The sequence below is a fragment of the Protopterus annectens genome, chromosome 6.part0 (genome assembly GCF_019279795.1).
Source record: "Protopterus annectens isolate FY-2018-M chromosome 6.part0, PAN1.0, whole genome shotgun sequence".
In the NCBI taxonomy this organism is placed as follows: Eukaryota; Metazoa; Chordata; order Ceratodontiformes; family Protopteridae; genus Protopterus; species Protopterus annectens.
Window position 1 is genome coordinate 697,573,403 of NC_056737.1, and position 22,364 is coordinate 697,595,766.

The 22,364-nt window shown below is 39.6% G+C and overlaps 1 protein-coding gene across 1 annotated transcript in view; it reads right to left on the minus strand.

Annotated features, from left to right (window-relative positions):
• The window catches only part of MTHFD1 (methylenetetrahydrofolate dehydrogenase, cyclohydrolase and formyltetrahydrofolate synthetase 1), a gene marked incomplete in the record, with an annotated part of 1,466,165 nt that overhangs the window by 799,392 nt on the left and 644,409 nt on the right, over positions 1 to 22,364 (minus strand). The window contains 3 exon segments of the mRNA XM_044074387.1: positions 9,251 to 9,325; positions 9,418 to 9,525; positions 20,736 to 20,782. Coding sequence (XP_043930322.1) covers positions 9,251 to 9,325; positions 9,418 to 9,525; positions 20,736 to 20,782 — 230 coding nt within the window.

Here is a 22,364-nt window from a genome sequence, read left to right on the forward strand (position 1 = left end):
GAACAACCAGCAGAACTGCTTCCCAGGAACAGTATGTTCTTGAGGTGGATGCTGCTGGTTTAAAAAGTGGTAAGGTATTTTTTTCCAGAACAAAGTTCAGATCCCAGGGAGGTGGGATGGCCCTCCTAGGAGGTTTTGAGTGAAGGATGCCTTATAATGCCTTATGATGAGTATTAGCTCATCCTGTAAAACAAGAGGTCAACATGCATATTTAAATAAATTATATATATATATATATATATATATATATATATATATATATATATATATATATTTATATATATTGGTAATCTCCAAACTCTGGACCCTACACAGTTTGGATTTGTAAAAGGCAGATCATGTCTCCTAAACCTGATTGACTTCTTTGAAGCAGTCACCAAAGCCATAGATCAGGGTAAAATGGTTCACACAGCTTATCTAGATCTCGCCAAGGCTTTCGACAACATCCCCCACTCTGGAATTATAGATAAGCTCACTAAACTAGGTATAAATCCCTATGTCACAAGACGGGTTGCCAACTGGCTCATGGACAGAACCCACACTGTGAAAGTAGCGGATTCCAAATCCGACATCAGACCAGTGACAAGTGGAGTACCACAGGGTTCAGTCCTGGGTCCTCTCCTGTTTGGTATCTACTTCTCTGAAGTGCAGGCCAACACAGAAGGTCTTTGGCTAACAAAGTTTGCAGATGACTGCAAACTGGAGCCATAATCGAAACTCCTAACGATGTGGACAAACTACAAAAGGGCCTCAATGAGACAGATACCTGGTGTCAAAGCCATGGCCTGAAGCTCAATGCCAAAAAGTGTATTGTCATCCCCTTTGGTAAAAACCCTGTACCCATGAACTACCACATAGCTGGTAGTCTACTTAATGCCGAAAATGTGATAAGAGACCTTGGGACACAGGTGGACAGTAGTCTCTCCTTTGATAATCACATCGCCACAGTGGTCAGGAAATCCTTCTACGTGGCTCATCTCATCACAAAAGGATTCTCATCCAGAAAAAAGAGGTAATTGTTCCCCTCTACTCATCACTCATTAGACCCATTATAGGGTACAACGCCCCTTTTGGTATGTACCTCACAAGACATCTACAACAACTGGAAAGACCACAGAAATACCTCACAAAGAGGATTACTGGCCTCAAACATATGCCCTATGCAGACCGTCTCAAAAAACTACAGCTTTACTCCATCACATATCGCCTACTCAGGGGCGATCTCTGCCTAACATACAAAGCTATGTAAAACCCAGAGCTGTTGGACATGCTCCACTTAAAGAAATCCCAATCCCTCCGAGCTACACACTCTAGGGACCTTAACCTTGTCACCACAATAAACAGAACATGCTGGAGGGATAGATTCCTGTCCCAGAGACTTCCCATACTCTGGAACAGACTACCTATCTATGTCAAACAGAGCTCCTCATTAGCACTCTTCAAGAAAAATCTTGATGATTGGATGGGAAATGGGAAATTCACCCCGGGGATCACTTGTGTGGCTCTGCTCGACAGGGGCACAGGAAAATAATTTTCTTGGATGGCGAAAGCCAGGGTACATTTTTTGGCTAGGCTTGTATGGGCCCTAGGGCCGATAGCCTAGTACCTACCTATGAACCTATATATATATATATATATATATATATATATATATATATATATATATATATTAGCCAAGTGTGGGTTCAAATCCACTTAGAGGATAGCTCTCACTATGTTCGGATTGTTGTGTCTGTATAACAGTTTTATGGTTCGGGTTGGATAATGGTTAAGGTGTTTACCTCACAGATAAGAGGTACAGGATTTGATTCTCACTGAGGGAAACTGGCTAGACTTAAAATCGACCACAAGCTACAGCTAGCCTAGTACTTACCTATGAACCTATAAGAACTGTTTGACCTCAATTTTTAGGAGCAATAGTGGGTTTAAAGGCATGCAGGCAGAAATAGCAAATGTGTGTTTTGATGGAGAAACAGGATAGTTCATTTTTGTGTAACTCACAAAAATCTGACAGAATAATAGGAATATCCACACATCCCTCATTTTTCTTGAGTCACCAGACTGAACATTTTTTCCTCTTGCAGATGTAAGATTTTCTAGTGGTAGGTTCTCTTGTCACATGGAGTACCTGGAACACATCCTCTAAAAATTACTATCAGAAGGGAATTAAGATTCTGTCACCCAAAGAGTCAGGTTAACAGCCTGCAGGTTGGATCAGAGACCCCTTTTTCTGTGTTAATAAGTCCACTTTGTGGGCTAACTTATAGTAATGGTCCCTGGTTAGGCAGAGAAGAAGAGAGAACTAATGCTGTCTAGGTCAGAAGGGAGAGTCACAAGCAAGATTTTTGGTTGTCCCTTTGAAATTTCTGGAGAATCTTCGGGACTAGAAGAGGGAGGCAATGAGAACCTCCCACCCCCATACCTCTCAACTGTCCAGATTTTCATAGAAAGTCCAGATTTTGGGCTCATATTTCTGGTTGGTTCCTCAAAAAATGTGTGGTTTTCTGGCAACTCACTGGGATGACCTGAGGACTGAAGTCACTAAATAATGACATACATTTGAGTTTCAGACTTCAAATCCTTCAGAAAATTCTTAAGGAGAGTAACAGTAACTTGCAGAATATTATATTCATAAATTAGCAGAAAGTATTCTAAGAACTAAGCCAACACAGGAATGAAGGTAGGAGGTTCTGCTGATAAAGATGACTGCAATTAGGGATACAGAGAATAGGCAAGGGGGGCTGGAATTTACTGGAGAAAACTGGCAAAGAAACCAGGCCATTTGTTTTTACACAATTGTACTTTACTTGCCAGGGATCAAAAGAAGAAGGTCAAATTAATCTAGCAACTTTCTAAGTTTGTAAGAGCAATATTTAAAATATGTCCCTATTTTTGAGCCTCATCATTTTCTTAGGCATTGTCCAGATTTCTTGCACTAAGAAGTAGAGAGGCATGCCCCCCACCAAGTTGAAGGGCATGAAATCCATCCTCCAAGCCTGCAAACAAGGGGTCCTAGAGTAGAACAGCTTGAGTTCTCTGTTCTGGTAGGAGCCAAAGAGATCTATTCAAGGAGTACCCCACCTGTGGACTATGTCCAGGAAGACCCCTATCTGTTCAACGTCCACTTGTGAGGGTCTTCCATGGATCTGCTTAGGGAGTCTGCAAGGATATAGTATTCTAAAGGAATTTAAACAGCCTGCAGGGACAATTTTTTATTGCAAAGCCTGCACAACAAGTAAGACCTGTGTCCCCCTGTTTATTGATGTACCACATGAACCTGGTGGTGTTTGTGAAAATCCTCAGAGGGTCTGGGTTCCAGAGGTGAGAGTACACCTAAAAGGCTTGATTAAGAGCCTCCATTTTCTTCACATTGATATAGTGCCTTATTTCTCTTGGGGACCACTGGTAAGGTCTGATGCAACTCTATGAAGGTCCTGGTTGGTTGCAGATGGGTGGAAAGAGCCCCCTGCATTCAGATGAATTTGAGATACCCACCATTGCAGTTCCTTCTTTACAAAGGGTAAAACAGGGACTTGGAAATCCAGTGGTTGACAGTCTGAGACCAAAGGGACTTCAAGTACTACTGGATCAAATGGCACATGGCATCATGGGTATTTTTTAAACAAGAAACATTGGTATTGAATTAGCACTTATGACATAGGCAACTATACAATTATATAAATGAAAACAAACCATATTGACATACTGACAATTGAAAATATTATACACCACTTGTAATATTTTATACAGTCACTGTCCATTGAGCATTACATAGCTTATTCAACTCCTGCCTTCCCTTAAACCTCATTCCTCCTATAAAACATTATTCTGCATGTATTGTTCCCACAGTTCCCATTTTTCTATGTAATTTGCTCCAGCCTCATACCCTTTTCTAAAGATTCAACTTCCAGTCATTTTATCTCTGTTACTATACTCATTACTTTTAACACAATTGGTTTAGACTTTAATTTCTAGTTTCTAGTAATTGCTTTTTTTTGGCAGTCACCAGAATTAAACTCAGCAAGGCCTTACTATGTATAGGCAATTCCAATTGCGTATCATAGTTCAAAAAATCATTTCTTCAGTTACACCAGTTAGCTCTCCCAGTATTTCTGACAGAGTAGTCTGCAGGGAATTTTTAAAGTCTGCCAGCTCATTACACTCCCAAAACTATGTTCCAAACTACTTCTTTCTTCCCCATCACACTTCCAACATTTGCAATTGCAACCTACCTGAGGAAATATTCTTGCAGTCTACTTGGGGTATAAAATACCTATACAAATACAAATACTTCCAAGCAAATAACCTATATATTCTAGGCTTTGTTGCAATTTGAGAGACATTCATATATCCTTCCATTGTTTCTTTGTGAATTGCTTATCCAATCTCTCTTCCCAATCCTTTCTAACCTCCTCTGATTGCTTTCTGTCATCATGCAATATTTTATAGGTCCTACTAATTATCTCTTTTACTACAGCAGCTTCTGTTCTAGATTTTACTAAAAACACTAACACTGCTGATCTTTAACTTAGGATCCCCTATTCCTTTCTCTTTGCCTATACGCTGATATAAATCCTTGATCAGGAAGACAATCTCTGCCTGGAGTCCAAATATATTTTTGGCCTTCTACCTTTCTGTTACCTTTCCTTCTCTAATTATTTGCTACAAATACCCTGATTCCTTTGCCAGTTATGTCTAGTAAATTCCACCCCCCTTGCCTAGTCTCTGTATCCCTAATTGCAGTCATCCTTATCGGTGGAACCTCCTAACTTCATTCTTGTGTTGGCTTAGTTCTTAGAATACTTTCTGCTAATTTATGAATATAATATTCTGTTAGTTACTGTTATTCTTCTTAAGGATCTGCATCCAAAATCCCACTCTCTCCTTATTTCCTGAGCTTCACCCCCTTTCATCATCATCCCTTTCCCCTCTAAATTACAGCTTTCCGCTTGTGCTAACTATGTAGCTCTAAAATGCTCCTTCAAATTGGGTAATCCCAAACCACCTTGTTCTGCTGGAAGGATCAACTTATTCCACTTGAATCTTGCCCTCTTCCCCTCCTAGACAAAATCCTTCAACTCTTTATTAATTGCTATCCACAACTTCTCCTCTGGTTGATAAAAAATATGGCTGACTGCTGCATAAAACTAAAAGCATTTCCACTGCTTTTATATTGCTATCCATATCCATAAAACAGAGTTTCCAGTTGCTCAGTTTACAAATGGCATCATGGGTATTATAGCTGTTATGTAGCCTAGAGCTCTTAGACTTACTCTTGCTAAGGTCAAAGCCAGGGGAATCAAGGACTGGAAGCAGCTGGACAAGGACAGAACTTTCTCCTGAGGGAGGAAGGCTGTCATCGACAGAGTATTCAGTCTGCAACCTATGAAGGCTAGATCGTGGGACAATCACTAAAGAGTTACTGAGGTTGAGAGTGAAACCTGGTCTTTCTAGAAGTGACATACTGAGCTGAGATGTAACTGAAGTGTGTCCTGGGAGGAGGTCTGAATGAAAAGGTCATCCAGGTAGGGAAAGATTTGTATACCCAGGGGTCTGCAAAAGGCAAAGGCTGATGTGAGGTACTTTGTGAAAACCCTGGGAGCAGTAGACATACCAAAGTCTAAAGCAGAGAACTGAATGTGCGATGATAAGAACAGAAAACCTGAGACATGTTTTGCAGGTGGGGTATTTTGGGATGTGCATCCTTCAAGTCTAGGCTCACTAGAAAAGCCTGCAGAAAGAAAAAGGGAGGAGAGCCCAGAAAGACAGCATCTTGAAAGACAGCACTTCCAGAAAGATGTTGAGGAAGGGCAAGTTCAGCATGGGCCCTCAAGCATCCTCCTTCCTCAGAACCAGGAAGAATCTTGAATAAAAAAAAAACATTTCACTGGTCCGGGGGAGGGACTGGTTCTATAGTCCTCTGGGAGAAAAAGTCCTGAATGAGGGGTGGGATGAGGTGAGTCAGGTTTGGAGGAGGAGGAGGGATTCCCCTTGAAGAGGGGAGTTCCTTCCAAGACATTCTGTACCTGTGTTAGAAACAGACAACACCCAGGTGTCTGTAGTAATGTATTGCCAAGCTGGAAGGGACAGAGGGAGTCTTTTGGATAAAGAAGGTTGTGGACCAAGGAAGGAGGGAAGATGCAGTAGATAGTCAGACAGAGGCTGGTTTCTCAAGAAACAGCACTTTTCCAGGTTATGCTTCTCATGAGGGTTTTCTCCTGAAATTATCTCTTGGGTTGCTTTCTGTCTTTTTGGAGATTTTTGCCCCCTATGGGCAAAGGAAGTATGCTTGGAAAGATAATTCCTTTGATAAATAGGGATGGATGTGAGAAAAATATGTCTGAAATCCTGTATTACTTTTCCTTCTCCTGTAGTGTTTTGAAAATTTCAACTGTAGTAGGGCAAAATAAAAATCTCTGTGAAGGGGGCAATACACTAAACTTGGCCTTGACATCCATAAAGAGGGCCTGAAGGTGAAGCCAGACAAGTTTCCATTTAACAGAACCAGTAACAGTAGCTCTGGAGGAAACCTTTGCAGCATGACAGCTACATTTAATGGGATGTTTGGCCACCTGGGTAGCCTGACTGAGCACAGACATGGTCTGTGCCTTATGTTCAGAATCCTCTATATTAGCCATATTCTTATATAATTCACTAGAATGGTAAAGAGTATTCTGTCATCTGTATTTGATAATTTAGGGTTCTAAAAGCCAAGGTGGCAGAGGTGTAAACCAATTTGCCATACCTGTTCATGGCCCTACAGCCTTTATCTAATGGCAACATATTAGCTGCAGGAAGAAGCTTAGTGGGCTTATCAGTGGAGATACAGAAGACTGAAAGGTCTGTCACAGGGTTTTTGTACAAAAAAACTTCATATCATCAGAATTTTTTTGTGTGTGTGTGTGCAGGGGGGGGGGGGGTTCTGGAGGCTATGAATTTGGGCAAGCAGAAGTGAATGCAAAGGCATTCAGGAAGGCTTCCAAGACTGGAGGATCAGGTGTGGTTTTGGAGAACCCACCTCAAGCAAATCACAGTACAGTGACTTGCCTGGTTTCACATTTAAAATGTTGCATCATTCTAGTGACAGTCTCCCCAAAAGAAACTTCTTCTATGGGGGAATCAAGGAACAAGTAGTGTTCATCATCATAAGCAATCTGAAGGAATGAATCTGAGAGAAGCATGCTGAAGAATCTTCATCAGAATCAGACTCTTCCTTCTCCTTAAAAGAGGATTCATGCTGCCTCTTAAGAGGAGATGGAGCTTCTGAAGAAGTGACAAGGAAAGAAGATGGATTCAAAAACAAACTGGTCATATACAGGCATTGCAAAATCAAGCCATTCCTTCTTCCAAGACATTTGAGTGGTAGAAACATATTTTTTTCCTTTGGAGGGATGTCTGCCCTAACACCTTTGACATTGTATCCGTGATGTTTCTCAATTAAGGTGCCTGGTATCTCTTCCCTAACTACGATTTGAAGTATGCCTTCTGGTCCCTCAGAGACGATCACCCTAGATTCTCCCTCCTCTATCACTATGGTAGACTCAGTCTTGTCAGATGTGCAGGATACACACACTATATAGACCTCCATACAGGGGATGAATCGTACATCAGGAAGGAGGTTTTGGCTTTGTACACTGGCCAGAAATCAAGTTACCTTGGGCAGGATAACCCATCAATATTGGAATACTGCAACAGTAACCTAAGAAAGGATATGACATATTCACTATGCATTGTCAAAGTATAACGCCCTAAAAGCAAACTCATCAAGCCAAACTCATTGAATATATACCCTCTGAAACTGCAGGTGGCATCTATATTAAAATAAAAGTCCACCTTCACCCGCAGTTTAACTCAACCCCGAGGTTTCTTTTCCCCAGTATGGTTTAGTTATCAGAAATCAGCTTGCAGTTTATAAAACTTTCCTTTTAATCAAAGGAAAGGAAAGTTCTCCCACCTTTTAAGCTTAACCTCTTGTGTGCTTTAACAGAAGAATTTGGTTCAGAGGTATTTGTTACTACAGCATCTACATAACTTCAGATCATGAAGGGCCATCAAAGTTTGTGAAAGTTTACAGAATAAAACACCATATGGTTTTCTAAGAGGATTATCTTCCAAACCAAAATGGTAAACTTACCTCAAGTTCACAGATTCACGTTTGGCAAATAACTTCAGAGTTCTGCCCATCCAAGAGGTTAATGACCCAGACCTCAAGCTGAAACTTACAGGTGTGGTTATTCTGTTCCTTCCTAAATGTCATGGACTGATGGACTCAGTTTAACAGAAAGGTGGACATTATCTCACAGGAGTGGAAGTTTTTGAGGCATGAAGTTGACACCTTTTTTTACTGAGGCTGAGTATCCTCTTATGTTCTGATCACCAGGGGCTTTTCTAAGTAAAGTTTCAAGATGTATACATGCATTTAGTGTTCTGCATGAGTGTCAGTGTTCTCCTTTAAGAAGGCAATAAGATGCAAAAAAGAAAGAGTTGCTGTAGTCTGTGGATATAAGAAAAGCTTTGAAGCCCTTTAATTCTCTTCAGGATGAATTAATGTACCTTTACCAACAGAACCAGAACAGGGTGCAGAAGTGTATAACCATTTGGTAAGAACTGTGTATAGGGGGACAACTATCTCATTCAGGCCTCTTGGCTCCATTAAGAATCATGTGGGCAGTCCTGTATATTTTACTGATGGCATCTGCTATCTAAGTGTCAAATGAAAGGTCATCATCTACTTTTGCTGTCTTGTATACTTTTAGTTGTTTTCCATCAACAGGCTATAAAGCCACTGGGGGGGGGGGGGTCACCAAATGCCACAATGATTTTGACATTTAAGGTAAGGTAATTTCCACTGTACTGTTACCCAAGAAGGTAATAACAGTGCTGTATTAGAGGAAGACATAATAAAGCTACTAAACCTGAAACAAATTTAACAGAACAATGCAAAATACAATATATAAAGGTCAAATATACTTTATTCACAAAACTTCAGGGAATGAGCTTTAAAGCCTGTAGTGTGACTGACTTTGTAGAATAAAATGGTGTGAGAAAAAACAGTTCTAAATTAAGTGATGCTGACAAGACAACAATTAGGCGTTTCACAGTATGTCGGTATTAAGGTGGTCCACTCAATTACAGTCTTCCCAAACATTTGTCTACCTCTAAATATGAAAAGCTACAAAAGGAAAAGGTATTCTTTATTAAACTCTTCTTAACCATAAACATCAGTATAACATAATTAAAAAAAACGTACCTTTATCCTTCTCATCTGAATATCAGAAAATGTTCTAACTCCTTTGTTTGCAGGAACCAAGCGGTTAAACAAAGCCTAAACAATAATTTAAAAACATTTACGAACAGCTCAAGGACATTTCTAAATTATACAAAATGAAAGAAACTTCACTTGCAGTTATTGCCTACCTTATCTGATTGCGTAGCTTCATGAAACATTCGAGCATCTATTGCAGCAGCGACTAGGTTATTGGCAGCAGTAATAGCATGGATGTCACCAGTGAGGTGAAGATTAAACTGAGTAAACAAAAATTGCATTAAATTACTAAAATATTTTGACATTTTAAATGAAACTTCATGGGGTGATAAGCTTGAAATAAATTCCATAACGCACAATGCCGTTTGCAATAACTTAATCAGAAAACTTAAAATATTAAAAAGCAGCTTACACTGTACAGAAAAAAAGCATTCCGTTCAAAACAGATTATAGCCAAAATAAGAATAATGTCACTGCTTACTTTATTATTTTAGACATACAGGCTAACTATTTTTAAAGAACTGAGCAAAGTTTTGGATTACTAATTACAGAATTCTCTTACTGCAGAAAAAATATGATTTTTCTTTCTTTTGAATGCAGTTAAACTCTACTAATTTCTAGTCACATTAAAACAAAATCACCACTCAAAAATATATAATTAAACTTTCCTGACATATTTACAAAATGTGCAGCAAATTAAATAACCCTGAAGGAATTTCAGATGACAGAGGAATTTAAACACACACACACACACACACACACACACACACACACACACACACACACACACACATTACAAAGAAATAAGGTTTTATGTGGCTCCTTAAACATCCAGATCATTAAAGAAAACAAGTCTGATTAGAAAATGCTTTGGGGAGCCATAAAGATTAAACACCAATACCTAAGCCTCCCAGAGGTTGAACATAAGGTGTTACTTGCTGATTCAGACCACAGACTTCAGTCTTCCACTTTGTATTATCTGTACAACAACTAACAGTGTTAAAAGAATTATTTCTACACGTAACAGTAACATCAGATGACATTAGATTTGCTTTGTGTGTGTGTGTGTGTGTGTGTGTGTGTGTGTGTGTGTGTGTATGAAAACCAAACAAATCAGTTAGGGGAAAACGATATAAAAAAATAAAAAATGTACAATATGCTGGTTGCATAAGTGTGCACACCCTTAAACTAATACTTTGTTGTGTGTGCACACCCTTAAACTTTGTTGAAACACCTTTTGATTTAATTATGGCATTTGGTCTTCTTGGGGACATACCTGCCAGCAATTAAAGAGACTCTCATTAACCCCAAATAAAGATCAGCTGTTCTAGAAGGATTTTCCTTACATTTACTCAGTTGCCTGCTACAGCAAAAGCCATGGTTCGCAGAGAGCTTACAAAGCATCAAAGGGCTCTCATTGTTGAAAGGTATCAGTCAGGAGAAGGGTATAAAACAATTTCCACAGCATTGGATAAACCATGGAACACAGTGAAGGCAGTCATGAAAAAGTGGAGAAAATATGGGACAACAGTGATGTTGCAAAGAACTAGACGTCCCTCCAAAATTGATGAAAAGGCAAGACGAAAACTGGTCAGGGAGGCTGCTAAGAGACCTACAGCAACACTGAAAGAGCTGCAGGAATTTCTGGCAAGTACTGGTTGTGTTCTACATGTGACAACAATATCCCGTATTCCCCATATGTCTGGACTACGGGATTGGTTAGCAAGACGGAAGCCTTTTCTTACACAGAAAAACATCCAGGCCTGGCTAAAATTTACAAAACAATGCATCAAGTCTCCCAAAAGCATGTGGGAAAATGTATCATGGTCTGATGAGACCAAGGTTGAACTTTTTGGCCACAATTCCAAAAGGTATGTTTGGCGCAAAAACAACATTTAGCATCACCAAAAGAAAGCACATTTGTGTACATTTACCATAAATGTAGATGTTCGAGTGTTCTCACTGCGGCAGTCATCACCATTGCAGAGGCAAACCCAGCCCTAGCTTTTGAGAATAGATTCAGATTGTAATGCTTGGTGAAAGTGTGGACAGAAGACCATGTGGCAGCTTCCAGTATGTCCTTGGTGGGTACCCCTTAAGGCATGCTGTGGAAGTTGAGGTTGCCTTAGTGGAGTGGGTTCTGATGGTCCTAGGGGGAGGTTTTCCATGGAAGGAGTAGCAAAATTGGATGCAGAGTGCTATCCATTTGGAGATGGTCTATTTGGATATTGGTTTCCCCTGTGCCCCTGTTTTAAAGCTGACCAAAAGCTGTTCAGTTTTCCTGAATGCCTTAGTACGATCCAGATAAAACCTGAGTTGCCTGTGCACATCCAAAGAATGCAGTATCCTTTCCCCCTTGTTCTGAGGGTTAGGGAAGAAGGTGGGCAGGTGGATGGCCTGGTTGAGGGTAACATCTGAAACCACCTTTGGCATGAAGGAGGGGTTGGTTCTCAGGGAGACCCTGTCTGTGTGGAAGATGATAAATGGCTCAATGGCCATTAAAGCATGAAGCTCTGAAACTCTCCTGGCTGAAGTGATAGCCAGGAGAAAAGCAGTCTTCCAAGAGAGGTACTTTAATTCTGAGGATGCTGCAGGCTCGAAGGGGGACAGAGTAAGCTTTTCTGAAACATAGTTTAGATCCCAGGCTGGGGTGGGCTGTCTTCTGGGAGGCCTGATGTTAGAAGCTCCTCTAAGGAATTGTTTGATAAGAGGGTGGGAGAACAATGGTCTGACGGCAGAGGGTGAATGGAAGTCTCCTGTTCAGAGCACAGGCCTGGGCCCACCAGAGGAACTCCAATCTTATGCAAGGGATCACAGGCAGGGAGGTGTCCAGAGGTTGAGAGTGTTGACACCATAGGTTCTTTCCTCATGTGCAGTCTGGCCAGAGGTACCAGGAGGATGCATGAGGCCATGTACCCTAGCACTTACAGGAATTTTCTGGCAGAAAGCTGGGTTTGGGAGGCCAGAGTAATGAAGCATTTTGGTAGGAAACTTTGCTTTTCTGGGGACAGAAAGGCCATTTGCTGTTCTGTGTTCAGTAAGGCTCCCATAAATATGAATTTCCTGGTAGGTATCTGTTTTGATTTCCTTTCATTGATAGTGAACCCCAGAGAGGCGAGTAGGGTTTTTACAAATGAAAGGTGCTGCAGGAGCAGTTCCTTGCAGTCTGCCTGGATGAGACAGTCGTCCAGGTAAGGGTAAATCTGTACATTGTTTTGCCTGCAAAAGGCAATGGCAGGAGCTAGACATTTGGCGAATACCCTGGAAGCAGTAGATAAGCCAAATGGCAAGGCAGAGAATTGAAAGTGTAATGATCCTGCTCTGAAGTGCAGGAATTTTCTGCAAGATTCCCTTACTGAGATCTGCCAGTAAGCATCCATTAGGTCTAAGGTGACCATCCAAGATTTGTTTGGCAGCACAGGTAGAAGCTGTTGTAAGGCAAGCATTTTAAATTTTAGGATTACCAGGAAAGTATTGAGAAAGGATAGGTCCTGGATGGGACGCCAAGTTCCCTCTTTCCTGGGCACAAAGAATAGTCTGGAATAGAATCCTTTTGCAACTTGTTCTGGAGGCACAGGTTCTACTGCCCCTAGGGCTATACGGTTTTGCACTTGTTTTAGTGCTTCTGCCCACTGGTCTGGGTACCTCTTGGAGGTGGTAGTTCTCAGAAATTGAATCTGTGCCCCTGAGCAATGATTTTTAAGACCCATTAATCTTTTGTTATAGAGTTCCAAATTTCTCTGCAAAGAGATAGCCTTCCTTCTAGCTTTTGGTGTGGTGGAGGCAAGCAGAGATGGGAAAAGTAGTCATTGAGAGTTTTTTGCATACATAGTTGTTTTTGAACTCCTTGCTCTAAAGTTAGAGGGGGGGGCACTGTTTAGTTCTTTGCTGGCCCTGAGTTTGAGCCCTGGTGGGTCTGTCTCTACAGGTTTTGCCTTGTGCTTGCCTCCTTGGTACAGGAAAAGACCAGTGTTTAGAGGGAAAATTTCTGCTGAACCTAGGAGGTTGTACTTGAAGGAAATCTTTAACAGTCTGCATCGATTTTGCTTTATCTTCCATCTTTTTAAGTACCTCTTCAGTTTTCTGTCCGAACAAGCGGTCTTTGTCAACAGGTGAATCCATGATTTTAGCTTTGACATGATCAGGGAGAGGTTGTTCCTTCAACCATGCATGTCTTCTGATAACAGATCCTGTCACTGCTGTCCTGCTAGAAGCTTCTAGGGAATCAAACCCACAGTGCAAGGAGTGCTTTGCAACCTGAGAAAAAGAGTGCAGTAATTCTGCTCTTTATTATTGGCAAAATCTGGTAAAGCAGAAATTTTCTGTTTCAAAAGTTCCAAAGTGTGCTGTTGATATTTTAACATATGGAACTGACAGTTGAGAGCCCCTATAGTTAAATGTTGCAGAGGTATATACTTTCTTACCCCATCTGGCTAGGGCCCTGGATTCCTTGTCTGAGGGAGTAGGATTCTTTGCAGAGGTAGCCTTAACTCCCTTAGGTCCCTGAGTAATCACCTCTGGGTCTACTATAGGATTTCTGTAGAGGAATTTATGTGAATCAGGTACCCTGTAATACCTGTCAGGTTTTCTAGGTGCAGGTGGAAGGGTGTTAGAGGTAAGGCTGGACTCTTGGTAAACATCATCTACCACCTCCAAGATGGGTGGGATGGCCAGAGACCTATGCTGGGGTAGGTCCAGAAACTCTCTTAGTCCTTTCTTGGATTGAGGGAATTCCATTGATTCCCATTGGAAGTGTTTCCTGAGGGTGTGGAGGGTTTACCCAAAGGAAAAGTCCTCTGGAGGTGATGCAGAAGGAATAGATTCTTCTGCATCTGAGTCTTCATAGGCAGTAAGAGGATTTTCCTCTTCAAAAACAGAGGAGTCAGATCCCTCTTGAGTCTAAATCCGACAGGATGTCTGGAGAAGGATCCCTTCTCCTTTTGGTTGGAGTGGGCTGATTACTCCAGATGAAAGTGATGAGATCCTCCGCCATTTTAAGCATTCTAGTTTGAGGAGGGGGAGGAGTAGTGGAATGGAGACTTTTAGCTGTCTTCTTTGGAATGGCTCTAAGTCCGGACTAAAGGGTATACCTCAGTGCCGTCAGTGTGTTAGTGGGAAGAGAGGATGAAGGCCTTGAAGTGAAATCCGAAGTGCGAGCGGTATCCTTGGAAGCCGGTGCCTGCTTAGCAGCTCCGAACCCAAACAAGGGAGACGCAGCCGAAGGCTCGTTATACGATGCAGACATCTGCGGCATACAGGACTCCAAAAAGGTCTCAGTAGAGGCCTGCTTAGAAATTGAGTTGGGCATCAGGGGCTGCAAAAAGTGCCTCACTGAATTCCGAAGAACTGACGACCCATTTAGCGGTGGAGTCATTAGAAAGCTTGGCCTTATGTGGTCTGTCTCTATCCATATCTTTATGTTTTTTCAGAAGATCTGTGGTTTGCTGACTGACAGATGCCGTATCAGTAGTCGGAGGCTAGTTGGGAGGGTGGCCTAATGGTTAAGGTGTTTGCCTTACAAACACAACGTACAGGGTTTGAATCTCACAGGGGATAACTGGCTAGGCTTAAAATAGCTTGCAAGGGCAGTTGGCCTAGTACTAGCCTATGAACCTATAAGACAAAAACAACTGGCTACAAACAGAGCTCTACGACGAATAGTTCTAGCGTTAAAGAGGGCACAGAACTGACAGCGGGGTACATCGTGATCTGTGCTTAAGCAAGTGATGCAGTAAGAATGGAAGTCTCGGTATGGTATTTGCTTTCCACAGGCGAGACAGTTATTGACTTTTTTGGACATCAGTTAGTGCAAGAAAAAGGAAGGATCCCCAACGGGGTACTTAGCTTCAGATGTTTTCAGCTGAAGTTCTAAATCTGGAATCAGCCGATTGGCACTGTTGCAAACTGCTTCTGCTAAGGGCTCCACGGCAGAAAGACTGAGGTAATGGCGTCATCTGCTCTCCTTTATAGCTTGGACGATCTGACATCACCCAGCAAGCAACAGCAGCCGACGCACAAAACCTTGACTCTGATATTCGGACCGACTGAGGGCTACCACAGCATGGATAACCCAACGGTGATGACTGCAGCAGTGAGAAACGAAGAACATCACCATCCCCACAGTGAAGCATGGTGGTGGCAGTATCATGCTTTGGGGCTGCTTTTTTTTAGCTGGAACTGGGGCTTTAGTCAAGGTGGAGGGAATTATGAACAGTTCCAAATACCAGTCGCTTTTGCCCCAAAACCTTCAGGCATCTGCTAGAAAGCTGAAGATGAAGAGGAATTTCACCTTACAACACAACAATGACCCCAAGCATGCATCCAAATCAACAAAAGAATGGCTTCACCAGAAGAAAATTAAAGTTTTGGAATGGCCCAGACAGAGCCCAGACCTAAATCCAATAGAAAATCTGTGGGGTGATCTGAAGAAGGCTGTGCACAAGAGATGCCCTCACAATCTGACAGATTTGGAGTGCTTCTGCAAGGAAGAGTGGGCAAATATTGCCAAGTCAAGATGTGCCATGCTGATAGACTCCTACCCAAGAAGACTGAATGCTGTAATTAAATCAAACTGTGCTTCAACAAAGTATTAGTTTAAGGGTGTGCACACTTATGCAACCAGCGTATTGTACGTTTTTTAATTTTTTATATCTTTCCCCTAGCAGATTTGTTTATTTTTCAATTGAATTGTACAGGTTATAGGTCACATTAAAGGTGGGAAAAGTTTTGAAATGATTTATTGTGGTCTCTTTTTTTATACCACAAAAAACTGGCATTTTAACAGGGGTGTGTACACTTTTTATATCCACTGTATGTATGTATGTATACGTGTGTGTGTGTGTGTGTGTGTGTGTGTGTATATATATATATATATATATATATATATATATATATATACACACACACACACACACACACGTATATATATATATATATATATATATATATATATATATATACACACACACACACACACACATATATATATATATATATATATATATATATATATATATATAATATGGTTACAATTCATTTCAACATCAATTTTTTTTTTCGCTGACTTACAAGTCACTGAAAAAATTAATTGAAAACACATATCATTGCATCTCATGTCCTAGAAAACTATAGAAGGCTACAGGGAATCACTGCTGTTGTGGTGTAAGATCTTCGGAATGTAGGATTTTCAAACTGTCTTCTCCACTGAATTCTAGTGTTCATTAATAGGGTCTCTGCTGCTGGCCTTCATTGGTTGCCTCATGGAAAATGCCCAGGTCTTTTCAGAGCAGTCTATAATACTTGTTTCTTATGCCAGCATAACACCCAAAGCCAATATTCCAGGCAAACAAGCTAACTTCTCATTTCCTATAGCTACTACCCTCACTTTTATACATCAGTTAGCTACATAATTGGTCTTATTAACAGGACAATGCTTGATCATTTCTGCCAAAGACAAAAAGGTGCTGACTAATTAAACCAACAATTCTATGTGCAGCCTTTATACAGACTACTTATATCAGTTCCATTTACACTACTTACACACAATATTTACATTATTTTATATCATCTTAATACACCATTCTAGCAAGAAGAACCACATTAAGTTACAATACATACATGCAGCAGTGCATTTCTTTTCTTCAAATTGCCTTTCATCGAATCACAAATTTCTGAAAAAAATTAAACTGAAAAGACTTTTCATTGAAAATACATTTCATTGAAAATTTCACATACTGCAAAAATGACCCAAAACAATCTTCTTACACCTACCCAACATGGCTTCCACCCAGGCCATAGCACTATAACTGCTCTACTCTCTTTCCTAGAAACTGTCAATCAAGCCCAAGATTCAGGACACTTGGTTTCTACTGTTTTGCTCGATCTGTCTAAAGCATTCGATACAGTTTCCCACAAACACCTTCTCTATCATCTCTCAAACCTCCATCTCTCACCAAACACTTTATCCTGGTTCTCCAGTTACCTATCAGACAGATCTCAGGTAGTCAAATGGAAGAACTCCATCTCTTCCTTCTTATCTACCCCAACTGGTGTACCCCAGGGATCCATCCTTGGGCCTATGCTTTTTAATATCTTCATCAATAACTTTCACACTGCTATTCCTGATGCCAAAATCATTCAATATGCAGACGATTCAACCTTAGTCTGCTCTGCCTCAAACCTCTCTGAATTGCTGACTAAAACCCAAATTGCTTTTTCAACAACCGAAAACTGGATGCGCCAAAACCACCTCTCTCTCAATGCAAATAAATCAAAAATTCTACTATTCCCTCCTACAAAGACTAATGCTTTCAAAGTCCTTAGTCAAACCAACTCACCTACAAAAGTGGTTCCTTCCGCTAAACTACTTGGCATTACTACTGACGAACAGCTCAAGTTCAATATCCATATTCAACTAAATTTTAAGAAAACCCACCAAAAGCTAGGTATGCTGTACAGGAATAGTCGCTTTCTCTCAAACTCTACTAGACATACTCTGGCCACTACCTATCTACTTCCTTCCTTATTATATGGAGCCCCTTTCTTAACTAACCTGTCCTCCTCCATCACCTCCAAACTAGAAAACTGCTACAATAAAATCTCTAAATATGCCACCAAATCCAAAACTTCTTCCTACCATTGCCTTACCCTACTATCCCTAAATTGGCTTGAACTCACAAACTACTTAGACTACCTCCAACTCACCACTGCACACAGACTTGTATTTCACCCAACAAAATTTCCAGCTCTAACAAATATCCTTCCCCCTTACACCCCAACAGAACTCTCAGATTTGAACATCAAAACTTAATTGCTATCCACAAACCCAAACGTCCAGCTGGCCAACTTCAACTCTCTTTCTCACTAGGCAAACAATGGAATTCTCTTCCTTCCACTCTTAGAATCATACCAAACTCAGAAGACTTCAAAACCCAGCTTTTTAAACACCTGTCCACTAACTGGAAATGTACCTGCCTTCACCCCACCTAATCATTCCAAGTATATGCCCCCACGGGGTTCTCTCTCAGGTTCCTAAGCTCTCTGTAATCTCCCATAGCTATTTCCTATGAGTGTATCTAAGCTCTCTGCATCTCTTAAAGCTACTTATCACACGACTCAACTTTGTAAATATTGTAAATAGCTTCTTACTTTAAAAGTGTACATGTAAAGTGCATCCACATTTACTTAAATGTATGTATGTAAAATGTTTCCACACCTAATACATCAAATGATACTGTATAACCCACAAGACCACCCACAATGAATTTTGTTGACTATGCGTGACACTGAATGCACTTATTTGTAACTGTACTATACAATGTATGTTTTACACTTTTGTATCTTTGTATCTAAATTGTATAATGCATCTTGGAGATTTTCTCCCCGGGCCTCCACTGAAAATGGGTCATTTGGGTCCAGTGGACTTCCCCGGTAATCAAACTGGAAATAAATAAATAAAATAAATAAATTCCTTTGAAATTTTTTTTTAGGGCAGGCATGTCCATCTGCAGCCAGCAACACCTTTACTTACTTATACTAACTCCACAGTCACACAACCAAGAAAATAATAGAAAACACACAAGTTTCTAAAGATGGGGATACAATATGAGGACAGGCACTGGCAAGGTACAGATGATAGTCTACATTAATTTAACTTGGAATTCCTATAATCCTAAGAACCTAAACTACACCAGTAAGTGATTCCCTATACCCCTGTATAGATTTCTATGAAGTGTGATTCAAGGAAATGCATTTTCAATTATTTTTTTCTGTGACTAGTAAATGAATAAAATAGCAATTTGATTAAATAAATTGTAACTATATATATATATATATATATATATATATATATATACACACACACACACATATATATATATATCTCTCTCACACACACACATACACGCACGCACGCACGCACACACACACACACACACCACACATTTATAGAATCACAAAGATCACAAGAAATACAAAATAATTGAGTCACAAGACAATTTATAACTTGCCAATACCTACTCTCATGCTGCACCACCCTTCTGAAGAAGGGCAAAGCAGGTTAGTCCCAGAGTAAATTTATTGGTATGCATCCAGTCACCCTAAATTAATTTGCAGGATGCTAGGATGCCACTTTGTTTAACTTGTATGGGAAGTTTATAAATTTGACTCTCCAGCATGTTTTATTTATAAGTTGGTTAAGATTTAAGTACCCAGTTCTGTTAATAGTGGCATTACATTGAACAGATCATTATGCAACAGCCCATAATAAACCAAGTAAATGGATAGTGCTTCAAGCCTTTCCTGGTGGAATGTGACTTTAGGCCAACAATCTTCTTAGTTAGGAGCTTTTGGGCCCTTTCCAGTTACTAAATGGGTCTAGAAAGGTGCATCCCAAAGGAAGTGTTGTACTCAATAATTGGTCTGATTAGGGCTGCATAAAGAGGGATGATAACTTCCTTTGACCTGTATGATATGCCTTTAGATATTAGGTTATACTAAATACAAAGATTTTGTGACCACTACTGCTATGTGGTGGTGGAAGGAGGTAGACTTATGAAGCCAGGTCAAAGATCCCTGACTACATTATCATTTTGCAGTGAGGTATTGGCTATATTGTGCATTGAAGGAGAGACAGTTGCTTGCTAAATGTGGTAATGCTACACGTTTTTTGCATTTATTTTTGGTGCTTTTTCTATACACCACTTGTTTGTAAGGGTTAGTTCCTGCGGTAATGAATGGGTATCAAAAGGAGATTTGACAATAACACCTAGTTTGCAGTCATCTGAAAACTCAGTTAACTAAAGGTTCTGATTCCTGGTCTGCAAAACTGAGAAGCAAATGCCAAAATGAAGAGGTCCCAATACTTAGCCCTGGATCACATCAGCGTTTGAAATCTTAACTGTGGTAAGAATGACAGTTCACACTACATAAGAAACTTTATAAAAAATCTTTATAGGTTCCCAAAGAACAACACGGACTAGAGGCAAAATAAAATAAATGAATAAATTTATAAAGTGCTTTTCGTCAGGCGCATTGACCCGACTTCCTCAGACAACATAAAATAGTTTACACAACATTTAAATACATTTGTTTTATAAATGTATTAATTTATTTTATTTTGCCTCTAGTCTGTGTTGTTGTTCTTTGGGAACCTATGAAATCTTAACTGTGTTCTTTCTATCTTTCAGCCAGTAGGTTATCCATCAAACTATGTATGGATCCATTTTTAAGGCACTTAGCTTGTTTATGATGCCAGCATGACATATAATTTTAAATGCTTTGGCTAGATCCGAATGACCACTGTCAACTCCCTAAGTGACCTTCTTGAAGAAACTAAGTATGTTAACATTTCTACATGTATATACAAGCACTGAAATGAATTTCAGATAGCATGCACTCTTTTACAAGACAGATGGACACACACACACACTCAGACACATTCAGGTGTATAGTTATTACTGTAAATGTGTACCTCTTCCATTGGGATAACCTGAGAATATCCACCTCCAGCTGCTCCACCTAAAATAAAAATAAAATAAAAGAAAAGGCAGTATCATCATGGATACTTCATCACAATATTCTCGTCGATGTTACTGGCACAAGATGGCAATCAAACACTTTTTAATGTTACACAACATGGTACAATAAATGTAACATTAAAAGCAGCCTCTTTGTGGTCCTTAAAAGTGACAGTAGTATGTTGCTATGAATGAAGTGTTCTGCACCTAACAAAACCTTAAATGAAGCATCAAGAGTACTCAAAAAAAGTGACATAAACACTATATAAAAAATAGATAAACGACAGCTGAATGTAAAAATCACGATAATACCACAAATAGAAGGCCAATTCCGAAGTAATGAAAAATAATTTATTAAAAAGAAGTCAAACACACAAAAATATTTTCTCTAGAGCCTCGGCAACACTTGCCTTTAACAGAGTAAACCATAATTAATCAAAGTGACTAACTTATATAGTACCACACATCCATTTATCTAATTAACCAATTAAATAAAACATTTCATAATAAAAGCCTAAAATACTTTACTAATCAAAACTTTTCCATACACATTCTTGATTCAGTCCTATGGGGCTCGTATTAAATTTTAAAATAATAAAAGCCTCCTTTTTTCTTAATATGTATTTTATTTGTTGTTCACTCATCAATATATTACTTTTAACATTATCTAATACTGTCACTTGTAGCCCCTCAGGGCTCCCATTATGATACTCATTAAAATGTATTGCTATAGGACTAGTCTGCTTATTATTTTTGATATCCCTAATATGTTCCTTTACTCTACAAGAAAACTGTCTTTTAGTTTCTCCAACATAAAATTTATTACAAGGACATTTAAGGCCGTATATAACCTTCTCTGTCCTACAATTAAAAAGCCCTTTGGTCTGAAAATTAATACCATTAATCTTAGTAAATTTCCTACTTATATATTTACATATACTACATTTTCCACAGGCTAATGTACCCTGTTCCTCAACTGACTTTGCAAATGTGATATTTGGCATCCTAAATTTACTGTGAACTATAAAATCCTTTATGCTCCTCCCTTTTCTAAAGGAGAAACACAATTTCTTACCTTCTAAAAAATCAACTTCCCTTTTAACTATTCTCCAACTATGTTTAACTTGTTCCAAAACTTTATCAGACAAGACAAAATAGGTGGAAGTAACATACATACATTCCTCATCTTTGCTTTTATTTTTACCATTATAATATCCATTTCTACTATTATTTAATACTTTATTTAAACTATCCTTCAAATCTATACTAAACTATATAAAAAATAATTTGAATAAAAGTGTAATGAGTTGATTTTATTTTGATGAGTAAAAGCCAAGCAGTGAAGAAAAAATAGTCTCTTGCACCAAAGTCCTCTGTACGTAGCAAATCCACGAATATCCAAAAAACAAGCAAACAGAGGACAATCACGTTGATAAAAGTACCATAAAACTTTATTTCCACAGATAAGCGCTTTCAGGCCATATGCCCTTCATCAGATGAAGGGCATATGGCCTGAAAGAGCTTATCTGCGGAAATAAAGTTTTATGGTACTTTTATCGACGTGGTTGTCCTCTGTTTGCTTG